At 40.8% G+C, this 11,047-nt stretch overlaps 1 protein-coding gene and 1 long non-coding RNA gene across 2 annotated transcripts; one reads left to right on the top strand and one right to left on the bottom strand.

The window, feature by feature from the left end:
* Positions 1 to 1,113: 1,113 nt before the first annotated feature.
* LOC132413152 (uncharacterized) lies at positions 1,114 to 6,062 on the bottom strand. The gene is made up of 3 exons (XR_009516618.1): positions 3,496 to 6,062; positions 2,867 to 2,899; positions 1,114 to 1,937 (listed from the first exon to the last, which is right to left on the bottom strand). It is a non-coding gene; the product is annotated as an uncharacterized lncRNA (long non-coding RNA).
* On the top strand, positions 3,460 to 8,054 carry UQCRB (ubiquinol-cytochrome c reductase binding protein). The gene is made up of 4 exons (XM_059994932.1): positions 3,460 to 3,545; positions 6,071 to 6,142; positions 7,021 to 7,187; positions 7,844 to 8,054. Exons 1-4 carry the CDS (start codon positions 3,527 to 3,529, stop codon positions 7,919 to 7,921), a joined length of 336 nt encoding a protein of 111 aa, XP_059850915.1. The 5' UTR covers positions 3,460 to 3,526; the 3' UTR covers positions 7,922 to 8,054.
* The last annotated feature ends 2,993 nt before the right edge of the window (positions 8,055 to 11,047 follow it).

Here is an 11,047-nt window from a genome sequence, read left to right as displayed (position 1 = left end):
TTTACCATTTAGACATGTAATCCTGGCAAATGATTTAACCCGTGCGTCTGATTCTTTATTTGTAAGGTGAGGCATCCTGGCTTCACTTACCTGAGGATCACGAGATTGAGTAGACTGTTAACACTGGGGGCCCCCAAGGAGCCACACCTGGTATCTGCGCTCGCACTGTAGCCCCCTCCCACGCTGACTCAGCCCGTGCGCTCTGCTTCATGGGACACTTGTGCATCTGTGCTTGTCCTCTTGGAACCCTGAGCCAGGATGGAAAGAGGTCTGGTGACTCTTGGAGAAATGAGGTGGAACAAGACTCCTGACCAAACCTCAGCTATTCCGGCTCTGCCACCTGGGCACCAGGTAAGGGAGTGAAGAGGCCGTCTTGGATATTCCAGCCTCAGCAGATACCACACGGAGCAGAGCTACCCGGCCGAATTCACAACTTGGAGAAACAAAGTGTTTTAAACACTAACTTTGGGGGAAGTTTGTGTGCATTGGGGTTTTGTGTGCTGGATATCCTGAAACCTTGTGAGAAACTAGATTCATAATTTGTCAGGGCCTTCCTGTTGGTGTATTTTATTCATGCGCCCAACAGACATTTGAGTTCCTAGAATACAGTGCTGAGTGTGGCATGGATATGTGCCTTCACGGAGTTCTCTAATGGATGAGATCAATACACAGGGAACAAGGAAGAAGGTTCAATCAGGAGGCGAAGCATGGAACCATCCTGCCTAGTCTTCCTATGGCTCAGAACCTCAGAACAGGCTAGCTGTGCTGCTGTAATGAACAGCCCTAAAACCCCAGAAGTTTTTATTTCATACATGTCCAACTTGGGGCCAAAAAATTTCTGCTCCACGTCATCCGAGTGGCAGAGGTTGATGGAGCTTCCACCATGTCCGAAATGTAGCCAGTCTATGGAAGGGGAAAGGAATGTGAAAAACTGCTCTTAAAAACGTCTCACAGGGGCTTCCCTGGTGGTGCAGTGGTTGAGAGTCCGCCTGTCAATGCAGGGGACGCGGGTTCGTGCCCCGGTCCGGGAAGATCCCACATGCCGCGGAGCGGCTGGGCCCGTGAGCCATGGCCGCTGAGCCTGCGCATCCGGAGCCTGTGCTCCGCAACGGGAGAGGCCCGAGTACCGCAAAAAAAAAAAAAAAAAAAAAAGGGTCTCACATTTTTCTTGGCCAAAGCATCACATGGCCATGCCTAGCTTTAAGGGGGCAGAGAAGTGCAATCCTGCCATATGCCAGAAGGAAAACCAAAAATAATTTTTGAATCAACACTAATGGCTACCAGCAAACATCCAGGCTCTCTAGGCTTAATGCCTGTAGGAGCTGGATTTTGACAGTCCTGGGTATAATCCCTTGACAAGGTCTTCCTTTTCTTGCCACCTTCACCCTGTAACCAGAAAACTGAAACTTGAAGGGTAAGGAGGGAGAGAGAAGAGTTTACTGAGTACTTCTTTTTTATTTAATTTAATAATTTCTTAAAAATTTATTTTGGCTGCGTTGGGTCTTCGTTGCTGCGCGCGGGCTTTCTCTAGTTGCGGCGAGCGGGGGCTACTCTTTGTTGCACTGCACAGGCTTCTCATTGTGGTGGCTTGTTGTAGAGCACGGGCTCTAGACGCGTGAGCTTCAGTAGTTGTGGCACTCGAGCTCAGAAGTTGTGGCTCACAGGCTTTAGAGTGCAGGCTCAGTAGTTGTGGTGCACGGGCTTAGCTGCTCTGCGGCATGTGGGATGTCCCCGGACCAGGGCTCGAACCCATGTCCCCTGCACTGGCAGGCGGATTCTTCACCACTGTGCCACCAGGGAAGTCCCTACTGAGTACTTCTTGTAAGGTGATGTGCCAACTTACAAATGTACTGCACTTCTTCATATCTTCCAACTTCACTTTGGCTAGCGTAGTTCTGGGAGCAGCCATTCACCACTTTATAGTACTGCATATAGCGCTGAGTAATATTGAGAATTTGTGGTGGCACAGAGAAAAAGAAAAAGGCAGAAGGCAACAGAATTTTAGAATTGGAATGTGACTAAGACCATTAAACCTTTTGGATTTACAATTAGCCATTCTATACTGTCCCAGGTCTCAGCTTAGGATGGAAGAAAACAGAAGTAGATATTGGTGGGTAGTTGCTCTGGACTGAATTGTGACCCCCCCACCCCCAAATTCATGTAATGAAGCTCTAACCCTCAATGTAATGGCATTTGGATGGGGCCTTTGAGAGATAATACAGGTTTAGATAAAGTCATAAAGGTGGGGCTTTCATGACGGTATTAGTGTCCTTGTAAGGGACACAAAAGAGCTTGCTCTCTCTCTACCACGGGAGGACACAGTAAGAAGGCAGACCTCTACAAGCCACAGGGAAAGAGTTCTCAACTAAAACTGACCATGCTGGCATCTTGATCTTATGCTTCTAACCTCCAGAACTGTGAGAAAATAAATTTTTTAAGCTATTCAGTCTACAGTATTTTGTTACCATAGGCTGAGCTGACCCAGACAGTAGTGGTTGCAGAAGTTCATCAGTAACTGCATAAGCATCAGTCATCCTAACTTGGATTGTTTTCTGTCCCTAGAGTGTTTTTTTCCCCAACTTTTAAATCTCTTTAATACACCTGGAGTTTATTTTGATGAAAGGTGTAAACAGGGAGTCTGACTTGTCCCCTCTCCCTGCCTCACACACTAACCAATAATTTTGTTCTGCATCCTTTAGTAAAATTCTCCTCCCTCAACCATTTGTGATATTGCTGTCCCTAGGTTTTTATAGCTTAGACTTAACATGTTGGGACTGAGACCTTAAAAATGTACTTTTACCTTAAAATTGCATTTGAATTCTGCTATACATCTCAGATTTAATATTAAAAATTTTTTTCAACTGACCTTCCACTATAATGGCTTGAGGTAGAACTTCACCTGGAGAAACAAGGTGAGAGAGGGTTAGTGTTTCCTGGATTAGTGGTGTAGCATGTAGCCCTAGAATTAAGGAGTGCCGAAGTTTTATCTGTATTCTCAGATTCTAGAAGATGAATCCGGATTCTTCCTAGCTTGTGTGCCCTTGGACAATTTATGCAACCTTTCTAAGCCTCAGTTTCCTCTTCTCTACAATGGGTACAATCATAGTATTTATCATATAGGTTTAGAATTAAATGAAAATATGGCCATAAAACGCTTAGCGTGTTGCTTGTCACAAAGGGCTCAATTTATGCTGCCCAAGCTCTTAGAGCTCGTCAGCAACAGAACCAGGCTGAAGACCGGGTGTCCTAATTCCTCGCCTAGTGCTTTTTCCATCTTGTCATATGGAATGCCTCTTGGAACCAGGGGCGGGTCCAAGCCTATGGGATTGCTGTAATTCTTGCGGAGAGGGGCGCGGGACAGGTGCCAACGCCGGCCGCCAGGCCGCCAGAACTGCGCCTGCGCCTGCACCCACTCGCTCTCCCACCCCCGCCCCTCCTCGCGACGTTGACGTAACACGCCTGCGCACTGGACCTTGCGCGACCTCTAGGACTTACCCAGCAGGCAACGCTTCTGTCTCGGGTTAAAATGGCGAGTAGGCCTGCCGGTAAGTGAGCGGTGTCCTGCTTGGCGGGCATCGCCGTGCTCAAACTTTTATTCTCGCAGCAACTTGCTCTTCTTCCTCTGCTCTCTCTAAATGGCCAGGTTTGCGGCAAAAGGGAAGGCGGCGGCTCCCGGCCGCCTGAAGGAGGCCTTGGCCTCACCCCCCTGCTGTCTCCAGGCCCGGCTCGTTTGGTGATGGGACCCGCTGTTGGTGAAGGTGCCCGCGGTGTCTCCCACAGCCCTGGCGTTCCGGCCTGCTAGAGCTCAGCAGCCCTTCCCCTCGGCCTTAGAAGAGTTCAGGGGAGATAATTAGTGGCTGACTTTCAACCCAAGTGAACTGAGTGCTTACTGTGAGCCAGGCGCTGTCATGTGCGTTATTAGCTTGATAAACTCTCCTGCTAGTGCGAGGAAGATGGTGCTAGTTTCCCTTTTCGGCTGGTAAGATAACTGAGGCGAAGTGACCGGAGGAAGTAGGATTGGAAATCTCAATCTCGTTCCACTTCTCGCGCTTCTCAAACTGGGAATTAGAGGCAGCTGAGCAAGGGTTACAGCTAAACTTCAGTTTAACCTTGGCTTATCTGGAACGTCAACTTGATCTGTGGATTTGGAGAAATTTGTATTTATTCCAGGCACTGGAACAAATGTATTTATTATGGAATAGGATGCAAAAATTACCGGAATACTTAAAACAGAACGTGAAAAAAGTGCAGTTTTCCCTGTGTGTGTGGTTTTTTTTGCCAATCCCTGCCCTCTGGCGGTATAAATTGGAATAGCTCTAAAAAAATGTTGGTTCCTTCTTCCCTGCCCCCAGCAATTGTGAAGCTATTAGGAAACATCAGATTGCCAGAAAAATTCGTTAACCTAAATGACATTGAGCTTTTGGGGAGTCGGGGAGAAATTTAAGAATTCATTATTTCATTAACTTGACAAATACTGTAGGCGTTCTGCTTCTGCCCTGTGTTTGGAAACTAGATAGACCTGCCCTCAGCCCTATTATTAGCTGCCTTTGATCTTGGATGGGATAATTTATGTAAGCCTTATTCCTCTTCTGCAAGGATAGGCGTGTTGTAAATAGCTCTAGCTAATGGTGGTAAAGCAAATAGAATAGTGCCTAGCACACAGTGAGTGTTCAATGAATAGTAATCATTATTACCATCACTGGTAAATATGTTTACAGATAATTTTATGTTTACAAATAATTTATCTCCTATAAGTATGTTTGTATATTGTTGACTCTTTGGTAGTTGTCTTTCCAGAAGTAACGTTATACATGGTGCTTCATTTCCAAGGAGATTTACCAAAGCTGTGATGTACTAAGGAGGGGTTGAAGTGAAAGGAGGGTTTGGTTTCCTTCTTTGGTAAGGGGCTAACCCTAAGACAAAACTTTAAAAGAAAATTTAAACTTGCCATACCTCCCCTTCTGTACCACATGTCTCCTGTAAACATCAGGCACTATCATGTTGCCCTTAGGTCCTACTGGGTAACCCATCCTGCTCAGTCCTGTTCCCCAGAGAGTTTTAACGTTACCTATTTTTCCTCATCCATTTTCAAATATCCATTCCCTCAGTGGAAAGTTAGCTGCTTGAGAGTAGGAGAATGTGCTTCTTTTACTAGTCCATATTAATATTAAATGACTGACTAATGGTATCGAAACCCTCCCAGAAATACATATATTTTTAAAGAGAGTAGCCAAGTGAAATAAAGGTAATGTAGAATAAAAATTTTGGAGGATGGGGGTCATTTAGATTTGCCGGTGTATGCTGAAATCTCATCTTTTCATACAACTCCAACTCCCTTGAAAAGTTTACAGTTATTTCCTATAACCTATTTCTGAAACTACAAATGATGGAGAAGTTCCCAGTTTCTTTTTCATCCCCCACCCCTCAATTCTGATGGTAGCAGGGGGACAAAAAGGAATGGGATGCTTGACTTTGAGAAGCTGGAGTGGCCCTCCGTATCCACAGGTTCCACATTCGAGGATCCAGCCAACCTCCTGATGGAAGATATTTGGGGGAAAAGTTCCACAAAGTTTAAAAAAGCAAAACTTGAATTTGTTGCTCTCAGGCAACTATTTACATAGCATTTATTTCGGATTTACAACTATTCACATAGCATTTACATTGTATTAAGTATTATAAGTAATCCAGAGATTATTTAAAGTATACAGGAAGATGTGCTTAGGTTATATGCAAACACTACACCATTTTATATAGGGAACTTGAGCCTCTCGGATTTTGATATCTGAGGGGGGGTCCTGGAATCAATCCCCTGAGGATATCGAGGGACTTATTGTACCTACAGATCTTTAGTACGTTAAGTGTTTGAGTTTATCCTTTTTTCCCCATGACTTAATTGCCCAATTTTTTTACCTGCAATACTTTTGCTCATAGATAAAATACGCTATTTTTATCTACAATACATAGGGTATATGCTTTGAAAAGAAATTCCTTCCTGTGTTGGCATTTTTTACCTGGTTGCTTATGTACTATATAAGTGAACTGTTAGCAGTTAACAGTGTGACAATATCAGTTGCAGCATCAAGCAAATGGCTGGAGGGTATTCGAAAATGGTATTACAATGCTGCCGGGTTCAATAAACTGGGTGAGTATTTGTGCTTTCTTCTGTTTTTTTTTTTCTTTTTCTGAGAGTAGTGCTTTTTTTTTTTTTTTTTGAGAGTTGTGCTTTTGCAAGAGTTATGGATCCCAAAAATACGTTAACTAATTGCACCTGTGTGCACTAGAAATCTTAAAATTAGGTCACATTTTATTGTTAAATCCATTTCCTTTTTATTATTATGAGAAGAGAGGGATGGAATTGTCTCAAATGTATGAGCTGGAAATGATTTATGTTCTTGAAATATGGTAGCAGAACATTTTCCTTATTATATGTTCCCTCTCTCAACTCCTCCGCTTATCATTTTAAAATTTAAGTTGTATGAACTTTGAAAGTAGAGATTTTTCAAATGTTAAAATTGTCTGACATCTTTACAATTATTTGATGCCTGAACTATTTTTTAGAACTTCATACTTTGCCATGAACTTCATCTTTTGTAATTGAAGCGTGAGGGAAGCATCATTAAATGTTACTGGTTCCTTAGTACACTATCATTTTTAGCTTCTTTAATACCTTGATCTCAGAATTAAAGTATAAGAAAGTAGAGATATAGTCTATTGATATGTGTTTAAAAACAAAGTAGACATTTTAAATGATTTTAAAATTGCTATAGATAAAACGTGAATTTTGTGGCAGTAGATTTTAAAAGACTCATATTGTTTCCATAGTACCATTTAAGAAATAATCCATTAAATAACCCATTATTGTGTGTGAAATGAATTGAGTTTCCATGATACCTAACTCTTCATATTACCACCCAAGTTAAGTTAATGACTTAGGTTATAAGTCATAATTTTACTCATTTTTTAGAAATTCCTTATTTTTGAGATGCATATTCAATCTTACTCTCTTGTTTTTTATCATAGGCTTAATGCGAGATGATACAATATATGAGAATGACGATGTAAAAGAAGCCATAAAAAGGCTTCCTGAGAACGTTTATAATGAGAGGGTGTTTCGCATTAAGAGAGCACTGGACCTGACCATGACCCAGCAGATCTTGCCTAAAGAGCAGTGGACAAAATATGAGGAGGTAGAACAGCTCTTTTGTATCTGATAATGTTGGCCATGAAGGATTGAGTATTAGAAACAGAGAACACATTCCTTTGTATAGTGCTTTAGAGTTCTTAAAGTTGTGTCAAATCAAAATCCTTATGACAGTCTGGTGAGGTTAGTAGAGCAAGTGTTAGTTCCATTTTAGAGGTAAACACATTGAGACTTAGAGATGAAGTGACTTCCAGAATCATTAAGCAGGCCGCTGACATAGAGATCCAGGACTAGAATCCAGGTCTTCTGCCTCCCAGGCCATTGTTCTCCCTCTACACTCTGCTTTCTGCTCGGATGAAAAAATGGTGGTGTTCATGTGATCGGCCCATTGAGTGGCCTTCTGGCTCCTGGGAAGGACGCTGTGAAGCAAACCCTCACCCCTGAACTGCATTGTAGACTCATTCCTTTTTCTTTTCTGACAGTCTTCTCTCTAATAACCTATCAGAGTAGCTTATTACAGTATCTTTATGGGTTTTTACATTTTAGAAAAGCAGGCAATTTTTGGTCTGCTTGAGAATATATTTTCTTAAGTTGGAAATTAATTTTGATAGATTTCTTTTGTTGTTTAAGACCTATTGAGTATTGGGGGTATATCAGTATGTAATGGTAGCATATAATATTTTTCTTTTATTCATTCTTTAGGATAAATTCTACCTTGAACCATATCTGAAAGAGGTTATTCGGGAAAGAAAAGAGAGAGAAGAATGGGCAAAGAAATAATCATGTAGTCTAAATCTGGATGCAGCTATCCTGAAGTATTTTTATGAAGTTGGTTAAACCTGAAATGTCCAATGTAGAACTATCTGGGCTGTAAATGTATTACTTTAAATAAATCTCTATTATAATTGTTGGAGTTTTGGAATTCTAAACCTTATTCTGAATAACTACTGTATTTACTTATCTGTTACAGTTTTTTCCAAACTTGTGAGATATTTTTTCATTTAGTGGTTAACTGCCTCCTGGGGCCCAGAGAAGCCACTTGAATCAGTTTAAGTAGAATGGTCACATCTGGATTGTTAGCAAGATACTTAGAAGCCCCAACAGGGCCTCCCTTGCAAGGATGGAATAGAGCAAGAAACAAGCACCAGTGAGTTTATTTTACCTGAAGCAAACAGCACAAGCAGATTGGCTCTCAGACTTCAAAAGTTACTGAATGAAAGGAGAGAGGATTCACCCCTTAGTTTGCTATGATTGGGAAACAGCCTTTTTTCAACCACTGTTGTCCAAATATAATTGCTTTTGCATCCTATCTTTTAAAAAAATATTATGTATACAGCCCCAATATGAGTCTGTATAAGTTATATATATGTGCTCCTGTGCTAATATGTGTATTAGAAAATAAAAAACAGACATTAGAAAAATAGTCAAAAATATAAAGACAGATCATACTTTCTTCCCAGATCCCAGTGACTTTCCACTTTGGAAATGATTATTAAAGTCTATAATAAGCGTTGGATAGTAATATTTAAAAGCTTTAAGGCTATAGTCTAATTTTTTAATATAAATTAGAACCATTCAATAACGTCATCATTCCCACCCCTAAATTCTGAAAAGGTTTTTTTGGTGGAAGCGAGAACATGGAACCACAGCGAGTGGGGGAGGAGCTGTGTGGAACCTGCAGTCCATATGGTGTCCCACAAGCCACTGCTGTGTGTGGTGCGGACGTCTGATTGGGGTCTTACCTCGAAGAACAAAGCAACAGAATGTGAAAAACAAGTTTTGTGTTATAGAGAGATACTGCAGGTTCAGTTCTAGACCACCCCAATAAAGGAAATACCAAAATAAAGTGAGCCACTTGAAGTTTTTTGTTTCCCATTGCATATAAAAGTTACGTTTATAACTGTGCGATTAAGTGTACAGTAGCATTGTGTCTAAAAAACCAATGTATACCTTCAGCAAGTTGTAATAACATCAAAAATCACTGATCACCATAACAAGCACAATAATAATAATAAAGTTTGAAATATTTCGAGAACTGCCAAAATGTGAGAGAGACATGAAGTTCCAAATGCTGTTGGGAAAATGGCGCCAATAGACTTGCTGGATACAGGGCTGCCGTAAACCTTCAATTTGTAAAAAACACGATATCTGTGAAGCCCAATAAAAGGAGGTATGCCTGTAGTTAAAATTCCTAAAACAGAATCAAAAGCGGGTGTGTACATTTGGCATGTATTTTTTCCACGGAGTGTGATAAGATTTTGACAAACACGTGTGACTTTCAACGTGTACATAGTGTCTTTAAAAGTTTGCTAAAATATTAGGAAGCCTCATTAAATTCCCTAAGACCTATCTTCTCTTTGATACTCGAAACATCTGTCCTGAGGTCATTCTTGTCAGTTTTTCGGGGTCTGTCCAAGTTGCCTAGATCCTCATTTGATCATGATTTTGATCATGATAAGAGCAGTTCGTTAACATGTTCAGTATTTTTGTAAGATTTGTGATTTTACTTTGTAATCTGAATTACACTTTTGGAGCAGTGTTGCAAATCACAGAGAAACAGGAAGATGTAGGTAGATGCTCATGTTAAGGGCCTGTTCGGTTAAGGGTCTGTTGATTGACTTCTGTCGTGATGCTTCCCTATTAGACCTAACTAGGTAACTAAGATACATTCTCAGACAACCAAGGACCTCCCAGTGTTTCAGTGCTCCAATTTCTTTTCTCAGATCTTTTCAAATAAATTCAAATGAATCCCATACATTGCTGGTGGCTCATCATCCTGTAGACAGAATAGTAGAATTAGTCAGAGCCAACTCTGGGTTAGACGGCCCAGATCTGAATCCATTCACTTACCGGGTAATTTTAGGAATATGGTTTAACCTCTCTGTGGCTCAGTTTCCTCAGCCCTAAAATAGGGCTAATGATAACCTACTTTAAGGGTTGTTGTGAAAATTAACTGACTTCATTGTATGTCAAGCTCTTAGAACAGTTCTTGGCACACGGTAAGCACTATTCTGACTTACTAAAAGATTCAGTAATAAGAATAAAAACTGGGCCAAAGCCCCAAATTCCTATAGCCATAATAATTCTCTATTCACAAATGATGGTATCTTGTTAATATAGGCATCCCCACTGCGTGACTTTGAAAATAACCAAAATAGAATTCAAAGGTTAGGTAAGCATAAAACCTTAACCAAATCCTTGACAGCCTGGTGGGTGAAATGCAAATGGGTTTACCCATTTGAGCGACGTGAATATTAGGAACCACAGTCACAGAGATGAATACAGTTAAAGGGTGAATGAGACGATACAACAGGAAAAGGTCCCTTTATTAGAATGAGGTACTAAATTCAGCCACTAGGTGGTGATACACTACAACTTTCCTACTTAGAGGTGCACTGCACCAGCACTTCTGTAGATTTGTCCATTCTCTGCCCCCACCAACTCCTTCCCTTTCATTTTTCAAGTTGACAACACCTTAGAGGTTTATGGCCATCAGGAGGATTTACTACTAAGCTATATACTGATGTAATGAAATCTAATATATGCTGTGCAATGAATTATGAGATGTTATTTAGTTTCAGGATTTTATTACTTCAATCGGTTTTGACCGTATTTCCTTTTATATGATTGCTCACTCTTTAAACATACCAGATGACTGTATAAGGAACACCTAATAAAGCCTATAGATGTTAAAATATATATGTTTTAACTTATTTGCCATAATTTGTTTAAATTCTGGTTATATTGGTATTCATATTAAAAGCCATAACATGTTAGAATCTGAGATCTCAGGTCGGATGGTGCCTCTGAATTATATTTTGCTAAGAAATTTCATTGTATGTATTAACAATTGAGCAGGGAAGAAGAACTGAATCATTACAAGGTGGTTAATTTTTAGCATAGATT

This window comes from Delphinus delphis, chromosome 17, assembly GCF_949987515.2.
Source record: "Delphinus delphis chromosome 17, mDelDel1.2, whole genome shotgun sequence".
NCBI classification, from domain to species: Eukaryota; Metazoa; Chordata; class Mammalia; order Artiodactyla; family Delphinidae; genus Delphinus; species Delphinus delphis.
This window is presented reverse-complemented; position numbering and strand designations above follow the sequence as displayed.